Below are 25,233 nucleotides of genomic sequence, written 5' to 3'. Positions count from 1 at the left end.
AGCACACTTACAAAGCCACATGCCAGGAGGGTCTGTGGCCTCGGGGGAAGCTGAAAGGACAGTGGTGTATGTGCTGGACAGAGTGCGCTGGACAGGATGTAGCAATCAGCCAGTCTTTGTAACATGAGTCTTAAAAGATCTCATAACAACAAAACAAAAACAAAAACAAAATAGAGCCAGATATTGGGGTGAAAACTGAAAGATCAGAGAAACAGAACAAGCCACAGCCAGCCTCACCTCACCAACTCCTCAGCCGATCCTGTTTCCACAAATCCTCAGACCGAAAGCCTCTGAGTCCTCACCCCTGAGGGTCTCAGCTGAACTGCTTTAGTTCCTGTCTCTCACGCCTTGTATTCTGTTCTCCACCCAGCCATGTCACTTCCTGGGATTAAAGGCATGTGCCACCACCGCCCATCAGAAAACACTTCTAATATAAGCATTCAGGAGACTGAGGCAGGAGGATTGCCAGTAACGAGCTCCTACTAGCACACAAGGGTCGGGTGTGGTGGCACATACCTTTAATTCCTGAACTCAGGAGACAGAGGCCCACAGATCTCTGAGTTCAAGGACAACGTGGTCTACCTAGGGAGCCAGGACAGCCTTGGCTACACAGTGAGACCCCCACTAAATAAAAGAACAGAAAGATCCAAAAACAGGGGGGACCAGGAGTATAGCTTGGTGGTAGGGTGCTTGCTTAGTATGTACAAGGCCCTGGGTTCAACCCCAGCATTGTAACCACCATTGTCACCATCGTCACCATCGCCACCCATATATACACAAAACAAGCAAAATGTAATAAAAAAAAAAAAACACAAAACTTAAAGGGGCCGGTGAGACAGCTCAGAGGTAAAGGCAGTGGCCACCACACCTGAGTGTTACACTCAGGACCCACATGATGGAACGAGAGAATCCGTTCCTGCAGGTTGTCTTTAATTTACACACTGTGGCATGTGCATACACAGCTCCACATGCATGCACGCACACTAAATAAATAAATGTAATAATTTTTAAAACACAAGATACAGAGGACCAGATGTGGTGGTGAGTGCCTGCAATTCCAGCACCTGGGAGGTAAAGGCAGGGGCATCCGTTCCAGGTTATTCTCTGTTCCACAGCAAGCTTGAGACATGTCTGGGCTACATAAGACCATAAGATCCAGCCTCAAAACAAAGGTCACTGTGGTTGAGAACTGAAAACAAACTGGAGAGGGACAGAGCTGGGAGATGTCAGTGTTGCGGCGGTATGTGCCAGGGCGGTGGAAATGTTCAGAAAGAATGAAGATCTGGCAGGCAGACCTTCGAGCTTGCGCTGGACTGGACTCAGCACCAAGGAGGATCGAGGACACACTGGTGTCACAGGGTGGATGCTGCTGCCGCTGTGGGAGAGGGGCAGGTTTGGACATGCCTAACTGAGCTTCACAGGAGCCCAGAGTTACATAGTTCTAAAGCTTACTTAGAGCAAGTCTGGGCACAGAGCTCTGGGAGCTATGGCTCCCTGCCAGAGATTCCATTGCTTATTATTCTAACGTCTGACCTCTGAACCCTAACCCATCAATGTCTGTCTTAATCTTAAGGCAGTAGTCTGACCTTCGTAGCTTTAACAAGACTGTCAGATTGGTGACCTGGGCCCTGAGAGCCCATTAATTCAACCTCAGATTAAATTATCTTTACTGTGTCTTCTCATTATCTATTTGGCTCACTTTGTGAATAGCGTCAGCCAAAACCCCAGGGTCCTTATTTCACAGGAACCGCTATAAAGATGGGGCCATTTTCTCCAAACCTGAAACTAGATTTTTTTGTTGTTGTTGTTATTGTTTTTTGCAATCATCCAAAATGAACTCTAAGGCTTTCACAGTGGGTGCAGGCTGTCCTCATAGGCCTGAGACAATCCAGGCTCATAGTTCTGGTTTCTGCCAGACAGCTCATACCCAAGAGGCATGTGCATGCTTTCAAAACCTAACCCAGACATCACCTGGGCCTCCCCAGCCCTTTGGATCCTAGAATTTGGATTAAAAAAAAAAAAGAAATGACACCTTTATTTTTGATACCTCAAACCAAAATCTAGCACTGCTCTTTATGATGAATGAGAGCAAAACTCCTAGTGTTTTCTGAGATACCTGTTGACTTGCAACCGATGGACACCACTATTTATTTGTTTGTTTTTAATTATTCACTTATGTGCATTGGTGTTTTACCTGTATGTGAAGGTGTTAAAACCCCTAGAACTGGAGTTACAGTCAGTTGTGAGCTGCCATGTAGGTGCTGGGAATTGAACCTGAGTCCTCTGGAAGAGATCCAATAACCACTGAACCATCTCTCTCCAGACCCCAATGGGCATCACTATTTATATTCTTTCTGCAGAGCATCCCAGTGGACAGGGCCCTCATGGCCTCACTGCATGGGCCTGGATTATGTGACAACAGACCAATGCTCAGTTACACATGCAGGATGTTGGACATGGACTGGGGAAATAAAGACAGTGGGCTGGGAGGGAGGGGAGGAGGCAGACACGACCCAAACCCCAGGAATGCACCCACAGCTGTGGAAAAACTCAACTTTTATTATTACCTGCCTAGTGCAGGAGATTAAAATTGCCTCAAGCTAAGTCCATATATTAGTGTAAAAATCTGTGTCTCTCCCCCCAAAAATGTACAAACCCACGTGATTATAGAAAAACCAATGTGGTAGCTACAATAGAGATTCCCCACCCCCAGCCTTGGGCTATGGATCCCTCTGTCCCCCATCCTAGTATTTACTCCACAGAAACATATAGGCTTTGAGAAGTCCTAGCTGCAGTTCAGCCGGTGGGAAGGAGGGGTGTGTGATGAGGATCAGGACAGGATCACCCCAGGTCCAGTGTGTCGGGGGCGGGGATCAGAAGGAAGCCAGGGCTGAGGACCACCGTAGGGGTTAGGTTTCCTTGTCCACCTCATTCCCCAGTTTCTCAGCTGGCAGTGTCCAGTGTGTGACAGGAAGGAGGCCGGGGGCACAGCCACCTCCCCAGGAACCAGTGTTGTCCAGTGGGGCCCAGGTGCTCCAGGGGGCCTTGTCCAGTGTGCGCCCTGCATGTGTCCCCATTCTTCCCCAGGGGATGGCTGGAAGAAGTCAGGCAGGATCCCAACCACAGGGCCAGCTGGGTGGGCGGTGCTCGGGAGATGGAAGGCGAGCAGGAAGGGAGAGTGTCTCCAGCGACAGAAGCTTCCGCTCCTTGGGCAGGCCCAGCCCACCTGCAGAAACGCTGCCTCTTGAGGGACGGCAAGTCAGGGGATGGTGGGGTGGGGTGCCGTGGGCTTCTCTCGTTTTAGTGTCCAGCTTCCCCTGGAGGGCGCCCAGTGGGAAAGGGCTGCAGGGTCCTGAGTTCACACTGTGTTAAGAGCGTCATCTGCCAGGAACCGATGAAGCTGGGCAAAGGGCGGCCGCTGCTCGGGCTCCCGGCTCCAGCACCGCAGCATCAGCTCATAGAGGGTCTGCGGGCAGGCGGGTGGCCGGGACAAGTATACCTGTGGAGGAGAGGCGGGGGGGGGGGGGGGGGGGGGGGGGGGGGGAGCAGGTGCTCTTTAGTTTCTATCACCACATGCTCTGCCCCCGGCCCCTCCCACAAGCCTCCTGGCCCCTCCCACAAGCCTCCTGGCCCCTCCCACAAGCCTCCTGGCCCCTCCCACAAGCCACATCCCCTCCCTCAGCTCCAACCTGCCGGCCTTGGTCCCTGAAGAACTCCCCAGCGTTCTCGATGACCTGCTCGTCTGTAAGCTGCCCAAAGGGCTGGGACCTGCAGAGCATCAGTACCTCCCACAAGGTCACTCCAAAGGCCCACACGTCACTTGCTGTCGTGAACTTCCCCTGGCACACGAGAATGCAAGAAAGGCAGAGGAAAGATCTCAAGACAGGGCAGACCCAAGGTCTACCTGCCCTCGCCCCGGGCTGTCCTTCCACCTGACCCCTTCCACCTGCTCCTCTGTTCCTGCCTCCCCCCTTCCGCTGCTCTGGCCCTGTCCTTCTCTGCCTGCCTTCCAACCTGCTGGCACTGAGCCTCTGCCCTACTCCAACCCCTTCTATTCCCAGTTTCCAGCTCTTGCCCCTCAGTCCAGCACCCACTCTTGGCTCCTGGATCCCTTTCCCCACACATCGCTGTTCCTTCTTTTCCCAGTTCCTAGATCCAGAGGTACCCTCGACTTCCAAATGAGAAGAGTGCAGCCCCAGAAAGGCAAGTGGCTGGGGAGCTACAGAGCTGGCGGGAGGGCAGCCAGTGTAGTCGTGTCCCCCCCCCCCCCCCCCCGGCCCCAGCCTGCTCCTTTGGGCCGCTCACCATGAGGATGCACTCCCAGGCCATCCACCTGATGGGCAGCACAGCCCGGCCCTGTACGCGGTAATAATCCCCAGCATAGAGATTCCGGCTCATGCCAAAGTCAGCGATTTTGATGGTGAAATTTTCCCCAACCAAGCAGTTCCTGGTGGCCAGGTCCCGATGTACAAAGTTAAGTGTGGCCAGATAACGCATGCCTGAGGCGATCTGGGCTCCCACGTGCAACAGCATGGGGTAGCTAAATGAAGGAGTCAAAGGGAAGGTCACAGGGCAGCCCAGACCGCACCCCACCTCACACGCGTCTGTCTAGGAGAGGGAGGGGAGCCCACACCTCAACCACTGCAGAGGTCACTCCTGATCCAGGAAGGGAGAGGCTCAGAACCGGGCAGCTCCTACTCCACCCACCCAATCCCGAGGAGCTCATGCTTTGTTAGGCTGGGGAAGAGAGAACTCACAGAGGCTCCAGGCCTCTTCGCCTGCTCCTCCCAAGATCCGAGCCTTTCTGGCCTAGTTCATGTATGACCATGGACATTCCTCATCCTAGGTCCCTCTGGGACGTCTACCGGCCCATCCCCACCCAATGCTGCCCTCGCTCCTCCCCAGCTTGAGTGAGGGTCAGGAGTCCCACTTGGGGTGCTCTTAGGAGGGCCCTGCCTCGGGGAGTGGGTACCTGATTGTGGGCCCCTGGTCAGGCTCTCTGTCCCCAGGAACCCCCTGAGCTGCCTTGTTCTCCAGCTGGTGGGCACTAAGGAACTGGTTCAGGTCACCATTCTCCATGTAGTCTGTGATCATGCAGAGGGGGTCGTCCTGCACACACACGCCCAGGAGCCGGATGATGTTTGGGTCCTTCAGCCTCGACATGATCTTGACCTCCTTCAGGAAGTCATTCCTGGAGAAGCAGGGAGAGGCTGGAGAAGCGGGCATGGCAGTGGATCTTCCTTCTTGCCCCCCAGGACCTCCCTCTCAGACACCAGGCTCTGCTGCTCCCCAATCTTCATGGTGCCCCCCCTCCTTTTCTAGACATCATCCCTAGTCCTTACTGAGCATTCTTTTGCTAATTATTTTTTAAATTGAATTAAAGTATGTTCACATCATTTCCCTCTCCCTCTCCTCCCTCTCCCGTGTCCCTCACCTCTCTCTTTCGAATCTACGGCCTCTCACTCTTTAATTATTATTGCTATAGGTGTGTATGTGAGTAAGTCTATGAACGCACCCTGCCCAATCCCCTCAGTGTTGCTGGTGTGTGTGGGTTTCAAGGCTGACCACTTGGGACTGGATAACCAAGTAGGGGACTGATCTCTGGAGATTAGCACGCCCCCTCTCAGAAGCTGTTAATTGCCTGCAGCTCCCCGTCCAGGAGTGGGGCCCCATGTGACTTCCCCCCTTCTCACTGGCTTGTGCCGTCACTACTGCTGCCGTGGGTCTCACCTGGCATTTTTGGTGGCATCGGGCCGGAGGATCTTCACCGCTACCAGCAAGGGGTGCCCCTTGTGCACGCTGACAGGGAGGTCACCACTGACCAGGTCTTGAGGGTCCTCTACTTCACACAGGTGCACCTGGGAATGAAGGTCGTCCGCTCGGTCGCCAGGTCTGCCAAGGCCACGGCGTCACACGGGGGCATCACGGCACAGATGGCGAGCTGCCGGGCCGAGGAAGCATGCAGGCACGGCAACAAAGCCCTAGTCCAGCCAGACGCTGTCTAAGCTGGGCAGGCACCCTTCTTACCTCCCCAAACTGGCCCTCGCCAAGTTTCTCCTTGAAGCGGAGCCGTGACCGGGGAAATCCACTCTGGGGGGCCATCCCCAACTGCCCCTGGGGGCAGGGCGGGCACAGCATAGGTGTTGCCCCCAGTGACGCCCTGCAGGGTGACAATGTCAGCCTCGGCATAATGGGGGACGCTGTTCTGGGGAGGTGGGGGTAGAAGCGGGGCACCCGGCTTCTCGGGTTCCATATAGTCCCCGCTGCAGGCTGGAGAGGCGAGGGGAGAGAAGACAGGACGAGGCATCAGGAGCAGCCCTGAGCAGCACAATTCTCCATGTCCCATCTCCCCGAGGTCCCAGCCTCTATGTCCCCTAGGTCCCCGCTGCCAGCCTCAAACCGGAGAAGGCAAGTGCGAGAACGGTGCTACGCACCCAAGGCTTTCAAGGTAGCACAGACTGTTGAGCAGAAGGTACCAGAATATTTTACCCTCTGGGGTCTCCTGGTATAACCCTAACCACTAGGTAAGCCTGGGCTGGAAGAAGGATTCCTCCACCCAGCGTCTGAAGCAGGACCAAGCCACGGGTCTCCCCCATACTCCAAACCCTCATCCCACTGACCACCAGCTCCAGCTCCTGTCGGCCCAGCCCCTCCCTGCCGGTGACTCCCAATCCCGAACACACCACGCTCAAAGACAGGCAGAGACAGGGCACACGCAGAGGGGAGACGAGATGTTTACAGACAGAAGGGAGGCAGAGCTGTCCCCTCTAGGCCCTGGGGAGAGGGGCCACCATGAGAAAGCAACACAGAGAAAAGAGGAGCAGACAGGAGGGGCGGCATGAGCCTTCACCTCTGGGACTGCGGAGAGAGGACACAGGGGGGAGGGGGCAAGCGCCCAGGGTGAGGCCCTCCTCCTGGCAGCTCTAGAGAGAGGGGAGAATAAAGGAGGAGTTACAGGAGAGCGGCACCACAGCAGCGTCCTCTCTAGCTCTGGAGAGCAGTGTGAGAGGAGGAGGGGACAGAGCTAGGACCGGCAGCCTTCCCGGTGGCTCCAGCAGAGCCGGGGAGCTCGGGAGAGCAGGAGAGGCCACAGTGGGAAGTGGACAGCGCAAGGCGTGAGGGCTTTTCCCGGCCGGTAGCGGTATGGGGAGCCTGCAGAGCCCAGCGGCGGAGGGGCTTACCCTGGGTGTTGGTGGGTTTGGCCCAGGCGGGTGTGGGGGGGCCCGGGCCTCGAGGGGGACGGGCGTAAGTGGCCAGAAGGAGGCGGTAGGCCGGATTGGAGAGCAGCAACGCTGTCGGGAGAAGGAGGGGGGAGACACGGGGAAGGGATGAGACTCAAGGCAAGACCGGGGCGTCGGGATGAAAGTGCAGGAGACAGAGATAGAGGAAACCACGGCCCTCACGAGTAACGGAGAGCTGAGAGGATGATGGGTACGTACGTACGTACAGATGGGTGAGTGGATGATGGGTGAGAGCTAAAACTGCGGTCTGAGTGCTGGATAGACAAATGGGTTTATGAATATAGATGGATGGTAGGATGGATGGGTGCTCGAATGAGTGGACGGATGGACAAAGATGGGTGGATGGATGGAAAGAGCAAGTGCCGAGGGGTAAGGAGACAACGAGAGGGTACAACAGAAACCTATGACACTGTGACAGGATGAGACCACTGGCATTGTGGGTAATACATAGGAAAACCTGGGCGGAGACTATATGGAGGGACATAGAAATAAGAAGATGCTGGACTGGCTACAGACAGTGAAGGAGAAGGAGGGATACGACAAGAACCCAGGCAGATGACAAGGGGGACTGGAACAAGGCAAGGCCTTACCAGAGCCATTGGGACACAGGGCGCAGAATGGGGTGGAGTCCCCCGAGGCCGGGGCTCCTGGTAGGGGGGTGGCTCTCGGGGCCCTGGGCGGTTGTTGATGAGGATGGTGTCCCCAGGGACTGAGAGGTGAACCGTCAGCTCCTCCTCCAACACCCGGCGCTCGGCCTTGTTGCGGGATTAAACGACATTAATGGAGCCACACACAGCACAGCTTCCTGGGTGCTCGGATCAGAGCTGGTCTGTCCTCTGCTCACGGCAGCTCCACTTCCCGGATGTCACCCCACAGGACCCAACCCAGATCTGGCCAGGGCCCCTAATTATCAACCCTAACGGACATGACCCTCCCAGACATGGGAGGTCCGGGGCATACGGAGAGCAGGTGACCTGCCACTAACCCCTTCACTGGCTCTTCTCCAGCCTTTGCTCCCAACAGGTGGGTTGGGCTTTGGTTTAAAGAAGGACCCCAGACGGACAGGGCTGGGCTGGAGGACAAAGGTGAGGCCAGGAGATACGTTCTCCTGGCTCCTCCCGGAGGGCTGGTTTGCTACTTGCTACGTACACCCTGCACTGGAAGGCCCTGCCTGTTTCAAGGCCCCTCTCCGAGGACTCTCAGCTCTTGCTCCTCCCTAGCTCGGGTAACTACCACCTCCTCTCAACCAAAGGAGACTCACGGTGGTGGGAACTGAGTCACGTGGTGTCCGTCTCACACACCATGCTCACTCTTGAGGGTGGTCTCTGCCTCTGATGTTAAGCCCAGCCCTATAGATCCTACCGGCCCCAACTGTGCTCCCAGGGACTGTGCTCCCGTGGACTATGCTCCCGTGGACTGTGCTCCCAGGGACTGTGCTCCCGTGGACTGTGCTCCCAGGGACTGTGCTCCCGTGGACTATGCTCCCGTGGACTGTGCTCCAGGGACTGTGCTCCCGTGGACTGTGCTCCCGTGGACTGTGCTCCCAGGGACTGTGCTCCCGTGGACTGTGCTCCCAGGGACTGTACTCCCGTGGACTGTGCTCCCGTGGACTGTGCTCTCGTGGACTGTGCTCCCAGGGACTGTGCTCCCGTGGACTGTGCTCCCCGTGGACTGTGCTCCCGTGGACTGTGCTCCCGTGGACTGTGCTCCCGGGGACTGTGCTCCCGTGGACTGTGCTCCCACGCCCGCCCGCCCAGGCACAGCGCGCTGCCCACCTTGCTGAGCAGGCGGCGCCAGTGCAGCCTCCAGAGCATGAGCGCAATGATGAGCAGCAGCAGCAGGATGATGGCCACCAGGCAGCCGATGAGGATGGCAGTCGGGCTCCCCTCCGCCTTGGCCACCGGCTGCTGGCCCCGGGGCTCCAGCTCTGACAGGGGAGAATGGTCAGCACCACAGCAGGTGTCCGGCCGCACCAGAGGGGGAGGCCCCCGAGGAACTGTACCCAAGGACTGCTCACCAAAGCTGCTGACGTTGGTGGGAGGGGGGCCAGGCGGCCACCAGGGGGCTGGCGGGAAGGTTTCGGAGGAATCGTTCACCACATCTGGGGAGAAGGAAAGAGAAGAGAGAGTCAGAGCGGGGGGACCCCGGGACACATGAGACCTAGGGAACTGGGGGGAACGGGGTGCAGAGCAAGCCCATTGGTAGGGCAGTGTGGGAAGCCCCGGGCTGAGGGGGAGTGGAGGACTCCGGATCTGCAGGCTTAAGAGAAGATGCCCCTTCTCAACCAGGCAGAAGTCTTTCAGGCTTAACCAGAACTTGTCACCCTCACTCAGGATGGATCAGGAATGAGGGATTCATCCAGGAAAGAGAGAGATTTGGGAACAACAGGGACCCTGCGCAGCTATGATCCTAATGCTTGGGGAGGCTGAGGCAGGGGGATCATGAGTTTTAGGCTGGTCCAGGTTACATTATAAGATCTGTCTCAAAAACATAAAATATTTTTTAAAAATAATTTAAATTTTTTTTTTTAATTAAAAAAAGAATCTACCTGGGTGTGGCAGCACATGCTTTTAACCCCAGCACTCAGCCAGCTGAGGCAGGCATGTCTCTCTCTGAGGTCCAGGCCAGCCAAGGCTAAAGTGAGACCTTGTCTCAAAACACAATAAGATAAAAAAGAATCTACAAAACACCAAAAAACCAAAACAAGAAAGACTCTACAAAGGACTGGGGTCTGATTATTCTGCCCCAGTCCGAGAAATATCACAGGTGACGGGTGATACCAGGAATCCATATGCTGGGGACAGACACCACAGGGCTGACAGCCAGACCAACAGGTAACTCGGGGGCTTACTCGAGATGAAAGAGATCTCACTGAAGAGTAACCAGGGTCCTGCAAAGAGGAAGCGGCACTGCAGGAAGCGGCCCATGCGGCCGCCCAGGGGCACTGAGACGGCTCTGGCTCTGGGGTCTCCGAGGCTGCCCCCCAAGGCATGGCGCACAGGCTCTCCCTCCCAGGCCATGGCAGGGCCCCTTTTAAACCGGCATTCCACCCCGCCTGGCAGACGGGCTCCCAGAGTGTGCATGTTGTTACAGTGGACCTGAGAGAAAGAGGAGGACGCCGAGTCAGGCCAGGAAACCACAGCAGCATCCCCCTGCCCCCGCACCCCCCCCCCCCCCCCCCCCCCCCCCCCCCCCCCGTGTTCTCCGGAGGGCAGAGCTCGCTCACCTGCATGGTCTGGAAGGTTCTCAGTCGGTCAAACTCAAACTCCATCTCCACATAGCCACTGGGGAAGCTATGGTTGCTCCATCCTACGTAGTCATAGCCTGGCCAGACCCGCAGCTCCTGGCTCTGCCTGAAGTCATCCAGCCCCACCACGCCGTCTGCCAGCTGGCCCAGACCGCCATACTGCAGCCTGATCGGAGGGAACCGGAAAGGACTGTTCAGAGGGAAGACGGTGGGCCTCGCAGGTTCTGCACGCACACACCCAGCAGGGGCCGGAACAGCCTGATCCTCACCCCCTCTCCCTTCCCAGCCCACCCCAATGTCATCCACCACACCCAAAACGGTCACCACCACTAAGGCAAAAGGTTCAATCTATAGTTTTTTTTTTCATTTATTTTTTATGCATTGGTATTTCACTGCATGTATGTCTCTGTGAGGGTGTTGGTTCCCCTAGAACTGGAGTTACAGGCAGTTTTGGGCTGCCATGTGGTTGCTGGGAATTGAACCTGGGTCCTTTGGAAGAGCAGCCAGTGAGCCATCTGAGCCATCTCTCCAGTCTCTCCAGCCCCACCTTGTTTGTTTTTAGCTAGTGTCTTAGGGGGTCTGGCTGGTCTAGAAAGCGCTGGTGTTACTGCCTCTACCTCCCAGGCACTGGGATTGCAGTTCTGATGCCCTGCAGGTTTTCTTACAAGGTGAGCCTTGTCTGGACCATGGGTGCCTCTTTCTAATGCAGACAAAGTGCCCTTTGGCAATGGCCACCTTACCATCCTTCATTCCCAGCCTGTCCTTTCAGGCCCCACCTAACTGGCGTTCTCCCCAGTTCTTCCATTTACAGGCTACTCCCTGCTCCACCTCACCTCACATGCACACGTACACACACAGCACACACACACACACACAGCACACACACATATACACACATCACACATACTACACCACACACACACACACACAGCACACACACACACACACACACCACAGCACACACACACGCACACACCCCACACACACACCATACATACACCACACATACTACACCACACACACACACACACAGCACACACACACACACACACACACACACACACACACACACACACACACTGGCCTTCTCCCATCCCAAGCTCCGTACAGGTCTTACCCGCCTGCGGTATATCCATCGTAAGTGGAGTCATTGAGATGCACCACCTCAGATAAGTACATGGTCTGCCCTATGGGGGCTGTGTACGACAGGAGTCCATCTGGGAGGGTGGAAACGGGAGTTAGAGGCATCAGGCCGAGTGATTTCAGCCCCTTCCTGTGAGCGTGGAGAAGGCAACACTGTCCAGTCCCCCTCTCCTCTCAGTGGCAGCTTCCCGACAGAAGAGGACCTCCGAGGCCCTCCTCACGCTCTCTGTCTCTTGCTTCCAGGACCGGTGAGGGGTCCTTGTGAGGCCCACCCACTCACCCTGCCACAGGCAGCCATAGAGTTCCACCCGTAGACAGACGCTCATGACTCGGTCAGCCCGGGGGTAGAAGCGGACCAGCCGGGCCACCATGGGGGGCCCAAGGTCCTTCAGCACCACTCCACCAGGATCCTCGTTACCCGAAATCACCTGTGGGCCAGGAAAAAAGGGGTGCATGGGTGGGTGGGGCTGCAGGTCAGCCTGCGGGGGCCACCGAGACGCTGGCAGAGGGTGACACTGAGCACGCAGCACTGTGGGACGCAGCTGGGCATTTCTAAAAGGAAGTTCTGTGGCAGTGACCACTGATGCCTCCTGAAGTCTGGAGGCCCGTCCTCAGTCACCTACCCTCTCCCCTTGCCGGCTCCCATGTGTCTCCAAGCCATCCATGCTGCTGTACCCAGACCCTCCCCGAGAACCAGCCTGCTTCACCCCACCCACTTTGTTCATTCAGCAGCTGACCAAGGGCCTGCTCTGGACCGGACATGACCTCAGTGGTGAAGGGAACCCCTCCTCACAGGACAGCTGTGAGGAACAAGAGGCAGTGTGTGGGGCAGAGCAGTGAGGTGGGCGTCCAGAGCAGGATCTGCCGGAGGTGACATCTCCGGGGAGCACTGGGTGGAGTAAGAGGAAGCCTCTGGGTGTCTGGGGGAGGGCTGACCGGGCACAGGCGGCAGCAAGTGTCTGGCCCCTGACTGTGGAGAGGGACCCTGGCTTGTTCCACAGATAAAGGCGGTATGGCCCAGCGTATGTACATGTCTGCGGGTTTGCACGCGCAAACACAGTGCTTGCAGAGACCAGAGGATGGTGCGAGATCCCCTGGAGCTGAAACTGGGTTAATCCAAGTGCTTCGCACTCAAAGAATTGGAGTCTTTTTATTTTCTTCTGATAGAGCCAAAGCCAGTGTCGGGCTGAGAGCTGGGTGTGCTGTTTGTAGCCCCAGGAAGAAGTTTGATACATAGTAGAAAGGGACCGAAGCCGGTTGAATGGTTTAGACTTCAGCTGGATGGAAGAACACACGGCTTAGGGCTGGGAGGTGGGGGTGGAGTGATGGGGTTCAGAAAATGCCACAAAGGTGGGTGCAGAGAGGAGCTGAGAGAGCAAGACACCAATACCATCTTAGTTTGTGGTCATGGGATCGGGGGGGGGGGGGGGGGGCTGTAAATTCCCCCAAGCTGAGAACAAGAAAAAGGAACAGATTTGGGATAAGAGTGGGGACTGGCGTCCACTGGAGAGGCCGATGGTAAGTTTGAGACCCACACCCCGCACCGGATGTTAAGAGGCAGTCAGGTTGGCAACACTGGGTGGCGCTCCTGGCAGAGTCTGGAGCTGGGCAGACTAGACTAGCGCTAGAGCATGGGCAGTGGCAGATGCTGTTTAGAGTATGGCAAGGAGAAGAATGCATCCTTCCCAGGTGCCTCCCTTTTCAGCCTCACCTCCTGACCCCAGCGGTCCCTCCAGTCCATCCAGCGGCGGCCATCTCGGGAGTAACGCAACCGGTAGCTTCGGGAGAACTCTTTGCCCAGGCCCCCAGCATGGCGGCCCTGTGTGCCTACCAGAGCCACCAGATGCAGCCTCCGAAGGTCCACCTGCAGGTACTCCTCCTCTTTGGGGAACACAGGTCCTGCAGGGCACCACGCCCCATCTCCGTCACTGCTTTCCAGCCTGGGAGGAAGAAGGAGGTCAGGGCAACACTTGACCTTGGCTCTTTTTTATTTTTGTGACAGTGTTACTTTGTAGCTCAGGCTGGCCTCACTAAGTAACTTTGAACTTCTGTTCTTCCTGCTGCTACCTCTTGAGTGATGGGATTATAGTATATGCCACCACACCCATTTATGGGGTGCTGGGAATTGAATACAGAGCTTCTTCATACTAGCTGAGTACCCTAACTGAATCACATTGCCAGCCCGGCTCTGGGTCTATTACAGCCTGCTCCCACCACACTGCATATGCGTCGCTGGCCTGGGCCTTCTCAAAAGCCATTTGGCCTGCGCTGAGGGGCTGGAAGAGCACAGAGGGGTCCATTAAAGGGCTCCCTCAAGGAATCCCCCAGGATCGGGTACCTGCTGTGGCGGGCAGCGGTGGAGTCTGACCAGGAGCTGGACACAGAGATGTCGCTGTCGGGAATGGTGCGGTCTTGCATGCCCAGGGCATAGCGGCACTTGGCTGGAGGACACAGGCATGGGATGGATCAGGGCCCCCCCAACTCTCTGACTCCCAAGCTCTATCCCTCAGGGACCCAAGAGTCAGCCTCCTCACCAGGGTCAAAATGTCCCTTCATGTCAGCATCTCCAATTGTCACCAAGAGTAGCAGCAGCAGTAGAGGTGAGAGGGCCCCTGTCCCCATCGCTCCTGGTCCCTCTGGCCTATGGAGGAGGGGACGGCATTTCTGCAGGGGACAAACCGGGAGGAGAGTCGGCTCACCAAAGGATCTAGGTACAGCCAACAGCAAGAGACAGACGGGAGGGCAGCTTTGGGGAAAAGGGGAGTGAAATGGCCAAAAATAAAAACAAGAAGTCACCGTTCAGAGCACGGCTCTACCTTAGACTGCCCCCTAGACACCAGGCACCGGCTGAGACCTCAAACCAGAGTCCATAGCTTTACCGTCAGCCACGTTATAAGGTAGATGTTACGATCCACATTTAACACACAAAGGAACCAGACAGAGACCCGTTCATTAAAGGACATGCGCGAAGCCCCACCCCACCCCTCAATCAATAGAGAAAACAAAAACAAAAAACGGAGACTTCAAAAAAAATGTCGGCAACACACAGTAGAGACAAAGGGCTTAATGGTTAGAACTAAGAACTCTTACAAATGGAGGAGACGATTTTATAAACAAGCCAATATAGAAATGGCCCAACGCTCTGAGGAGTCACTTCATGCAAGAACAGAGCCAACATGGTTAAAATATATATTTTAAAAAATAGTAAGTTCACTAGAAAAATACGAATCAGACTGACAAAGGAATGTTTCTCTTTTTGAGATAGGTTCTCACAGTGCAGCCCAAAGCTGGCCTCAAACTTACTATGCAGCCTAAGGCTTGTCTTGAACTGGGGAGAAATCCTCCTGCTTCAATATCCCAAATGCTGGAATTACAGATAGCTACATACTTGACATACCCAACTTGACAAAGTATTTTTTAAGATTTATTTTTTAGATGTTCATGCATATTGGGGTTTACCTACAGGAACAGATGTGCGCCACGTGCATGCAGTACCTGAGGAGGCCAGAAGAGGGAGGCAGAACTTCTAGAACTTGAGTTATAGATGGTTGTGAGCCGTCACCATGTGGGTGCTGGGTCCTCTGTAAGAGCAGGAAGTGCTCTTAACCACTGAGCCATCTCTCCAACCCCAACAAAGTATTGTTAAAGGTTATATCTTCCATGGGAAGAGGGACAAAAAGAGAAGCCACCATTTTTGTGTAGGGGGGTGCTGTGATAGCGTCAGAATCTACTTGGAAAGCAATCTATGATCAGGGCAGATGGCTCAAACAAAGGGAGTAGGGGAAGAACTCAAAACTGCCTCCAGATGTCCACCACGGAGCCTTTGGTGAGGACCCAGATCCCTAAGCTATGTGAATACCCACGGGGGATGTTCTGGGGGTTAGGGGTGCCAGGGGGCGGGGGTTAAACGTCTACGTAGCTATAAAAAGAAAAAAGAAAAAAGTAAAAGACCAGAGAGGTAACTCAGTGGGCAAAGGCACTTAGCTCCAAGTTCGATGACCTGAGTTCTATCCCTGGGACTCACGGGTGGAAGGAGAGAATCGGGTGGAAGGTGAAAACTGACCCTTTTTTATCTGTTTTTGAGACAGGGTCTCTCTAGATAGCCCTGGCTATCTTGGAACTGTGTACACCAGGCTGGCCTCAAACTCACAGAGATCCACCTGCTTCTGCTTTCTGAGTGCTGGGATTAAGGGCGTGTGCCCCTACTACCAGCCATTCTCTCTCTCTCTCTCTCTCTCTCTCTCTCTCTCTCTCTCTCTCTCTCTCTCTCTCACACACACACACACACACACACACACACACACACACACGAATAAATGTAATTTTTTTTTTTTGGTTTTGTTTTGTTTTTTTTTTTTTTTTGGTTTTTAGAGACAGGGTTTCTCTATGTAGCTTTGCGCCTTTCCTGGAACTCACTTGGTAGCCCAGGCTGGCCTCGAACTCACAGAGATCCGCCTGCCTCTGCCTCCCAAGTGCTGGGATTAAAGGCGTGCGCCACCACCGCCCGGCCGTAATTTTTTTTTTTTTAAAGAAAGGGCTGGAGAGACAGCTCAGCAGTTAAGAGTACTGGCTGCTGCTGAATCAACCCAGGTTAGATTCCCAGCACTAACATGGCAGCTCACAACCATCTGTAACTCAAGTCCTAGGGGATCCCGTGTTCTCTGTTGGCCTCCATGGGCACCAGGCACGCCTGTGGTGCACAGACATACATGTAAGCCCAAACACCCACACATATAAAATAAACAACAATAATAAATTTGAAAGAAAGGTAGGGTGTGGTGGCATACCCTGGCAAGTCACTTGAGAGGCCAAAGACCAGTAGCTCAAGGCCAGCCTCAGCCCCATTCTAAAGTTGAAGCCAGCCTGGGCTACATGGGACTCCAAATCAAATACCAAAAAACAAAAGCCAACAAAAGTTTAAAAAAAAAAAAAAAAAGTGAGGGCTGGAGAGACGGCTCAGCAGTTAAGAGCACTTGTTGCTCTTCCAGAGGACCCAGGTTCAGTTCCCAGGACCCACACCATGGCTCACAATCATCCATAACTACAGTTCTAGGGAATCCAATGCCCTCTTCTGAGCTCCGTGGGTACCGGGTGCACACACACATTATACAGATATACATGCAGGGAAAACACCCATAAATAGAAAAAAAAATTAAAATATATGAATCTAAAATAATTCTTTTAAATTAAAAAAAAAAGTATTGTGAATCTGATTCGGCGTGTGTTTGCCATGCCACCGCTCACCAAGGAAAGCCAGACTCAGAAGTACGAGAATCACTCCACCCCGTGAAAGCAGAGGATAAACAAACCCACGCCTGTTCGCACTCGCGTACGTATGGCTGGTGAGGCTGTGCGCGACCATGAACAGGGGAGAGAGGGAAGAGCACACAAAAAGGAGGAAACTGGCGGTGTTGGCTCTCTACATCCAGACAGTAACACACATTCATGTAAATCATCTAACATATACACCAGTGTAAACCCTCAGTCCTAGAGAAGTTTCGTTGGTTTATTGAGGAAAATACAATAGAACTAAACACCAGCTAGCCCGAGCGCCTCAAACCTCTAAGGACAAGACTCCATCAGCGCTCAACCTCATGGTCCTCTGCAGTTCCCTAGCCCACTGAGGTAGCCAGACCAGCAGACTGGACACCCTCTGACGCTTGGCAGAGACTCGGAACCCCACCTGGACCTTCTGCATCAGAGTCTCCATGTAACTGTTTCTCCCTGAAGACCGAGATGCTTTCTCTGTTCCTTCTGGGGTGTGGGCAGTTTACCCTCCCCCAAACCAGCTGAAGTCTTCGTATAAACTCAGGGATCTACTGTCCACTGTCCTGGGGACAGAGAAGTTCTCCTGATACCTGGCAATGCCTGAGGCCCGCATTGAAGTCTAAAGGTCCTGGAATCCCGAGGGACCCCCACTGCCCCTCTCACATCCCCGCCACCAGGTCCCCCCAGCTCTCCTTGCCCTGCCTCTGGCATCCCGTTCCCCAAGTTCCAACTTACTGAAGGTAGCAGAACCTTGAGCTGAGAAGGCTGAGTTGCCTTGGAGATGAGGGCGGGCTTAACTACAGGGAAGCCAGGTCACCCCAGGAGGTAGGAGGAGTTGGGGGGAGTCTCCCCCATCCCTTTGTCCTCCTCCAGCTGCTCCCACAATGCTCTAGGGCAGGAATGTAAGAGGCAGCTGAGACCCCCCATCACTGAAGTAGCAGCTGAGGGGGCTGACTGGGTTGCCAGAGGCCACTTGGCTATCGAAGGAGAGCCTAGAACCAAAAGGCACCATGACCAGCCCCTTGAGGGTACAGCCCCACGGTGCAGGGGAGCAGGGACCGAGAAGTCTGGCAGGGAATTCCTGGGTGCCACTCTCCACCCCCACCTCTGTAGAAACAGCAGGGCCCTTGTTCCCCTGAGTAACCTTCATGCCTATCCCAGATGAGTCATCAGAGCCAGACAGTGCCGAGAGGAGCCTGGGGCAGAGATACAAAGCCAGGCGGGGACAGGAGGCAGGGGGAGACAGAGCAGAAACACAAAGCTGGAGGTAAATAGAGCAGACTCTGAGAGCAGGGCACCGGGCCAGGCGGAGGAGCTGCAGAAGCATGCTGACAAGGTCCAGGGCAATCCCTTTCTCATCGTCCTTAGGTCTGGATTCCCACTATCAGATCGGCTGAGGAGTTCCAGCTCAGCGGCACCCTACCTGGCCTTTCTTCAACCAATTACAGGACACTCTGCCTCAGGCCCTTCATTCTCCTCTCCTAAACCCCATCTCCAAATCCAGAGAACTACACCCACACAGCTCTATACACATACACAGAGATGGGGTGAGACTTAACAAGCCCACTGTAAACACTAGAGTAAACGAAATGTACCATGCTCACACCTCTGGGTGCCTTACAGCCTCATATATATATATATATACATTTTCTTTCTTCTTTTTAACTTCTGGTCCCCTTGCCTCTTCAGCATATTCTACTGGCCTATGTGCCACCAAGACCAGCTCATACACAATTCTTACCCACTCCATACACACCTTGAAATCTTTTGTTGTGTGTGTGTGTTTGATTTATGTTTTTGAGGTGGAGGGGGGTTGGTTGGTTGGTTGGTTGGATGGAGGGAGGGATTTTTGTTGCTTTTTAGACAGGGTATCACTATAGAGCCTTGGTGGGCCTCGAACTAGCTATGTAGACCAGGCTGCCTTTGAATCCATGGGGAGCCACCTGCCTCTCTCTCCTGAGTGTGCTGGGATTAAAGACATGTTCCACTACAGCCAAATGACTGATTGGTTTTTTGAGACAAGGTCTCAAGTAGTTCAAGCCTCCAAACTCACGACGATGCCAGGGAAGGCTGACCTTTAACTCTTGATCCTGCTGCCTCCCTCCACCTCTCACGGGATTACAGGTGTGTGCCACACACCCCGAGGTAATCTATCAAGTCAGATCTCACCGTTTAGTGAGCTGCCACCTTTAGACACCTGTGAATACTAAATGCCAGACACATGCTGCTGCGACATCACATCAGAAGACAACGTGAAATCAACTCAGGCCCTGGGGTCCGGGATCCCCAGAGAACTGCCCCTCCCAAACACACATGGGTGACTAAGCCAAGAGCAGGTGGGGACAGGTGGAGCCAGGGTGGGAAAAGGAGCAAGAAGAACAAGTCCATTTCTCACTCATGCGCTCTACTGTGACCTGTTCCTACAGTGCCACTGGGGTCTGGACACACCTCCATCCTTCTCAGCCAGTCTGTTCCAGGCCAGCCGGGCGGGCGGTGGCTGGGAGAAGGGGTGCTGGACAGGAATGCCCGGCCAGAAGGGGACCCTGGGAGCGTTGCTCATTGGGCGGTGACTTCGTCTCTTGGCACCACCCGGCAACCACCGAGCGTGGCTGGTCTGGTAGGTTGGGCGTCAGGCTGGCTCCCTCTGGCCGGGGCAGCTTAACAGAGCATGCTCGTAGGCATGGCACAGGGAACACCGACAGGATGACTCAGTGGGCTGCATATGCGCACCTGTCCTCTTGGGGCTCGGTTCTCCCCTCACCCAGGAAAAGAGAGATCCTTCCCTGCGAGAAAATACTTCCTCGGAGAGTCAGGGCCCTCTCTGTTTCGGATAGAGAATCAAAACCCCGGGGCGGTGGGCAGAGCTGGGGCTCCCCAACCCGCGCCCCCTGCCTCCTGCGCGTCCCCACCTCGCTCCCTACCTCTCATCGCTCTCCGGGGCCGACTCAGGCGTCCGGCCCCGACTTGGGGCCTCCTCGGCGGCAGGGCGCGGGAGGGGAGCGCAGGCGCCGGCGGGGCTCGGGTGTCGGGAGGCGGCTCCCGCGAGCAGCTGTCGGGGGCCTGTTCCGGGGAGAGGAGCCAGCGCGGGGCCGGATCGCGTCCAGGCGCCGCCTCCCCGCGCCCGTCCCCCGCCCGTCCTCCCGCCCCGGCGCCCGCGCTCCCACGCCCGGCGCCGCCCCTCGTTTCTCTCCTAGCGCGGAGCCCGCCCCGCATGTGCCCCTGCGCGCGTAGCCTCCCCTAGGTGATCCGCACGCCCATCCCCCGCCGCCCCGAGGCTGGGGTACAGCAGCACCAGCAGGGGCCCGGCTACAGCCCGCCCAGGACCCCCACGCGGTGGCCCCGCGAGGAGATGGCGCGTTCCCTCCTCCCCTTTTTCTGGGCTCGGTTCCTGGAGAGAGGGAGAGAGGCACGGAGGAGCAGCCCCAGGGCACGCAGGAAGCAGCGGGTTCCCACAGGCCCAGCACGGGAGCGAGAGCCGGAGCCCGGCTGGGGGAAGGGAGCCGGGTTCACCTGTCTACCCAGACCCGCTTGGTTCTCACCCTACCCCACTTTGCTACCTTTTGGCACCCCCGCCCCACGGCTCCCAACCTAGATTACCCCGGAGCCTGAGGGCGGGCCACACTCTTTTAGTCTCCACTTCTCTCTGTCCCCTTCTTCCAGACCCTCTCCCCAGCTCTGCAGCTCCCTCCTGTTCTCCCAGGAGCCCTGAGGTCCAGACTCCCAGGCTCTGGGTCCCCCTGGGCTCCCTGCTCCATCCAGGCTCGCTCTGGAGTCCTCCTCAGGCAAGCCTTCCTCAGTTCCCAGCCAGCTCAGTCCCTGGTGGGAGCCACGGAGTCTGGTTTCTGGCAAGGAGAGGCGCAAAATGGAGCCAAGTCGAGGTGGGGGTGGAGGAGAAAGATAGGCGCCCTGAAAATCACATGCTGCCCAAAAAGACAGGAACGCAAGACCCAAGGATGCAAGAAAACAATGAACAGAGAGCTGCTGAGCCTCGGAAGGGAGAGATGGGGGGCGGGAGAGGGTGGCAGAGCTTGTGTAGGAGGTGTTCTGTCCCCATTCAGCACCACCTGTCAGTCCTACCTCTCTCCGCACCCCACACCTGCCAAGTCCCCGAATGATGTCAGGTCACAGTACAGTCTCCAGAAACCTTGCCGGTCTTACCACCCTGTTGCGCCTCTCAACTGACTGAAAACTCACACCCAAAAGCATTTCCAAAGAGTCTCAAGAAAAAACAGACAAGAACAGAAAAGGCTACCAGGAAGATAAGCGGCCGCTCGGGAGAGAGGCCAAGGCAGGCTGAGTCTCCAGTTTACACACCCAGGGACGCCCCAGCTGCTGAAAGACCTGCTAATAGCTCCCTTGGTCACTGGGAGAACTGCCTCCGGCCTTTCCACCGAGCCCTTAGGGATACCCCCTCCCCAGATTACCTACCCCTCTGCAGGCAGCAATAGGAAATCTGGGCGCTGCAGAGGCTGGGCGGGGTGTGGAGTCCGGCTGGGGGTGGGGCCAAGGCTTCCCAGTAACCTCACCTGCGACGGTAACAGCCCCTCCTCCCAAAGAGACGCTCTGGGGAAGCCCGGGACAGGCGGAGCTTGGGTTCCTCACACCCGGTGGAACCTTGCACGCCCCAGACTCGCGCTGACCAGTGAAGGGTCGGTGGGGGGTGTGGAGGAAGCCTCTGCCCCTTTCTCACTCCCAGGGAAAATTCCTAGTCGGTGATGCCCACCTCGACCCAGACCAGGGCTGGAAAGGCAGCAGGGACTGGGGCCCAGCGGAGTCAAGTGACAGCAGAAAAGGAGCTGGAGCCGGCTGGAATGTGCTGCTTGGAGCCCAGATTCCCAGGGGCCAGAGAGGGAAATCCCAGCCATCCAGGGGCCTACAGAGCTGAGCCAAGAACCGAGTGTGCCATCTGCGGCTCCCCGAATCCACTGCTCCTCTCTCTCACCACCCACATCCCCAGAAGCCCCCACTGTACCCTGGAAGCCGGGGAGGGCTCTAGACTTCTCCCTCTTGCACACTCCCCCATGCTGGACTGATTTTTTTTTTTTTTTTCCTGCAAGCCCAGGAAGAAGAGGGGAAACAGCTGGGGGGAAAATGTGAAGAGAGGCACGCGGGAGAAATCAGAGCTCAGCCCCAGGCCGGCAGACCACCCGCCACTGCAGGGAAGCAGGACAGACCAGTGAGAGGAGAGTGGACCAGATGGGCCCACCCTCACCGCCCCCAACACACACTAGCCACAGTCCCTGCCCTGAGATGCAGCTGCCTCTGGGGAAGCAGGTTGGCTCAGCAGCTGGGGAGAGTGGGAAGCCTCTGGTGTGTGTGTGTGGGAGGGGGGTAGAGCAGGGAGCTGGAAAAGACCCTGGCCTTAGGTCATATTTTAAAGCCACTGAGTCAAATGGGACTGAGGCCTGGAGTATGATGACCAAGGAAGATGTGGCATAAATCTAGGAAAGAAAAATGAGACAGATGAGCCGTGGATAGTCTGGGAGGGAGACCGAGAAGGGATGGAGGAACCAGGAGAGAGAGGTTGGTGGTCACAGAGAGACAATGGTGACAGAACCCAGGAGGAGAGCACACAACTGACTCCAGAGTCAGATGGTACCAAAGGCAGATGGTCCCAAAATGAAAGGTGAGAGATAGAGGGGGGGGGGGGGGATTGAATCGGGGAAGCTGATCCCACACAGAAGGAAAACAAATGTTTGGAAGATAACTAGGATGGAGAAAACACAAGAGAGAGGAGGTTGAAATGAAATTAAGATAGGAGAGGGAGGGAGGGAGGGAGGGAGGGAGGGAGGGAGGGAGGGAGGGAGGGAGGGAGGGAGGGAGGGACTGAGGCATGGAGTTTGAAAGAAAGGAAAACAAAAACAAAAACAAGACGCTGCGGGGCAGACTTAAAAAGGAAGGACAATTTCAAGATAGACGGAAGGCCCAGAGATGGAATTAAACCTGCCTCCAGGCTGCCGGCCACCAAGGCCCCGCCCGCTCACTGGTCAACCTGGTTCGGCACAGGGCCTCCATCCTCCTCCCCTCCCACCACGCCTCCAGGCCTACCTGGTCCCTTCTCATAAAGGCAGCCCAGCCCCAAGGTCTGTTCCTGCTCTCCCAGGTGAGCTCTTTCTCTCACCGCCAGGTTCTCCCGAGTTTCAGTGTCCCCAGGCTCAGGCCTTTGGGGATCCAGATCTGAGGCCGATGAAGCCTCCCGGCTTTGTCCAAGCTCCAGCCTCGGGGGCCCAAGAGCAGCTGCCCTGGCCAGCTGCGGCTGGCTTCAAGGTGACCATGGCAACCCAGCCCTGCTCCCCTCGCCGAGCCTCTCAGCCCCCGCAGAGAGGGAGGGGACAGCCTAACGCAGAGAAAGGGAGCGGAGACAGAACTGTGAAACTGGACCAAAGGGGTCTCCTAGACAAAGAGACCCCAGACAAAGAGCCCCCCAGACAAAGGCCGCTGAGGAGGAGGTCCCGCCGAAAGCCGCAGGCGCTGGCTGCAGCCAACGGCTTAGAGCTGAGTTCGCCCTGCTGAGCCGAGGACCAGGCGGGATGTGAGGGCTAAAGTTGGAGGCAGAAAGGTTCGGAACTGACCGAGGGTGGTCCTTTGGGGACCTCCTCTGAGTCCCCAACACTGCACTCCCTTTCCCGGAACTTTGATTTTGTTCCCTGGGAAGAGTCCCAGTTTCTTTTTTTTTTTTTTTTTTTTTTTTTTTTTTTTGGTTTATTTTATTTATTATGGATACAGAAGAGGGCACCAGATCTCATTACAGAGGGTTGTGAGCCACCATGTGGTTGCTGGGAATTGAACTGAGGACCTCTGGAAGAGCAGTCAGTGCTCTTAACCTCTGAGCCATCTCTCCAGCCCCGAGTCCCAGTTTCTTAACTGGCTGTTTCTCTAAAGTGTTAGAGAGAGCTCTTCTGTAAAGTGAGATCTCTTCCCCCAGAAGCGCCCAAAGCCAAGGGGCAGCTTCAGTTTTCAGCAGCTGACCTGTCCTATGAAAAAAAAAAAGCATCTTCAGAGGACTCCCTCCCGTCTGTGGTTTGAACCCCAAAGCCAAAGGACATTGACTGATTGGGCAGGCAGGGGGTGGGGCCGGCGGGGGTGGGGCCGGGAGGTGACAACTCCTCGCAGCACGTGAGAGGAAGCCCGGCTCTGCCCTCTGAGCGGTCTGAAATGTTGACTCCCCATCCGCCTTCCCTTGGTAGTGTCTCCACAATGCGGTCCCTCCCACTGGGATGAGGGGCCCTGGAGAGAGTGTGGGTGGTCACTGCCCTGGCATCAGCTTCCTTTGTGGCTTTCTGATGTGTCGCTGCGGATCTCGGAGTCCATCCTCCTAATCCATTTCACAGGGACTTGAAAGACTTTGCACGGGGCAGGACTCCGAGAGAGCTCTGAGAGGTTTGTGAGGAGCGTGCACTCCTCGAGTAGGAGTCACAGAAGGCAGGCTCCATGTGCTGTAGCTAGGGAGGCACGGGAGCCAGGGGAGAGTCAGGAGCGACCTCCCGAGTGGGCTGGGAGGAGACTGAGTGAGGCCTCCGGTCAGAGCGCAACTTCAAGCAGGTCTCGGCGAAGTTAAGGTTTGCAGATGAGGCAAGGCTCCTCCTGGCTGAGGCGGCACCGGGTGTGAAAGGCAGCTTTAACTGGAAGTGTGGTTCCAGGGAGGGACACCAGCGCCACAGCTAGAACTCTCGTTACTAGCGTGGCCCGGCTCTGAAGGAAGAAGGGCCTTGGGCTTGGAGCTGGAAATGTCAGCATTATGTTTGCATTCTTTTCCCTAAGTGGAGCCTCGCAGTTTCTCAGAAATGCAAAGTTCAGGACAATGGTGGAGGGAAGATAGCCCGGTTTTGTCCGGTCCACACTGCCCTGGAGGCTCACCTCCCACCCCTGCCAGGAAAGCAAGGGGTAAACTGGTTTCCGCAAGCGCAGGCGGTGGAAAGCGATACACGTGGTCGGCCCTTCTCCAGCCTTTTCTGTTCTGTGTTGTCTCCTCCAGCCCTGGGAGGAGGGTGGGCAGGGCTCTTCATAAAAACAACCAACCAGGGCCAGAGATGTTGGAACTTGCCCCAGATCCAAGGGAAGTTGACACTTCCCGCTCAGAGTTTCTGGGTTCTTCCATATCACCTTTCCAAAGTGGGGGTGGGGATCTAGCGTGGCTCCCTGGACGCACTCTTGAGCCTCTTGAGTTCCGGGCACTTGGCAAACCTTCGTATTGATACAGACTTTATCAGTCTTCCGTGGATTTCCCAGTGGTAGCAATGAACAAGAAAACCACCGGGGGGCGCTGCCGCGCAGGTGACCTAGGCGGAACGCGGGCGGAGAAAGGCCTCTGGGATGGAGAAGCTGGCAGAGCGG

At 55.9% G+C, this 25,233-nt stretch overlaps 1 protein-coding gene across 14 annotated transcripts; it reads right to left on the bottom strand.

Moving 5' to 3' along the window:
* Positions 1-2,539: 2,539 nt before the first annotated feature.
* On the bottom strand, positions 2,540-23,360 carry Ddr1 (discoidin domain receptor tyrosine kinase 1). Of its 14 annotated transcripts, none has more exons than XM_076558160.1 (20): positions 22,948-23,187; positions 19,821-19,959; positions 15,127-15,212; positions 14,166-14,295; positions 13,970-14,072; positions 13,343-13,571; positions 11,912-12,059; positions 11,606-11,705; positions 10,468-10,654; positions 10,093-10,339; positions 9,259-9,342; positions 9,017-9,168; positions 7,832-7,996; positions 7,182-7,292; positions 6,028-6,270; positions 5,731-5,858; positions 4,973-5,191; positions 4,306-4,540; positions 3,690-3,839; positions 2,540-3,499 (listed from the first exon to the last, which is right to left on the bottom strand). In XM_076558160.1, the coding sequence occupies exons 4-20, from the start codon at positions 14,251-14,253 to the stop codon at positions 3,359-3,361; spliced, it is 2,730 nt and encodes a 909-aa protein (XP_076414275.1). In that variant the 5' UTR covers positions 14,254-14,295; positions 15,127-15,212; positions 19,821-19,959; positions 22,948-23,187; the 3' UTR covers positions 2,540-3,358. The 14 variants fall into 14 exon arrangements, with proteins under 14 accessions (XP_076414275.1, XP_076414277.1, XP_076414276.1 ...); XM_076558162.1 differs by lacking the exon at positions 22,948-23,187 and adding an exon at positions 21,328-21,358; XM_076558161.1 differs by lacking the exon at positions 22,948-23,187 and adding an exon at positions 20,497-20,610.
* Between the last annotated feature and the right edge of the window lie 1,873 nt (positions 23,361-25,233).

Source organism: Peromyscus maniculatus, chromosome 21, assembly GCF_049852395.1.
Source record: "Peromyscus maniculatus bairdii isolate BWxNUB_F1_BW_parent chromosome 21, HU_Pman_BW_mat_3.1, whole genome shotgun sequence".
NCBI lineage: Eukaryota > Metazoa > Chordata > Mammalia > Rodentia > Cricetidae > Peromyscus > Peromyscus maniculatus.
This window is presented reverse-complemented; position numbering and strand designations above follow the sequence as displayed.

Coding starts and splice junctions, on each gene's coding strand:
- Ddr1 (XM_076558159.1), bottom strand. Junction 12,060..13,342: donor GGGACCGCTGGGGTCAGGAG/GTGAGGCTGAAA, acceptor CCTGGCCCACAG/GTGATTTCGGGTAACGAGGA. Junction 6,271..7,181: donor CAAACCCACCAACACCCAGG/GTAAGCCCCTCC, acceptor TCGCCTCTCCAG/CCTGCAGCGGGGACTATATG.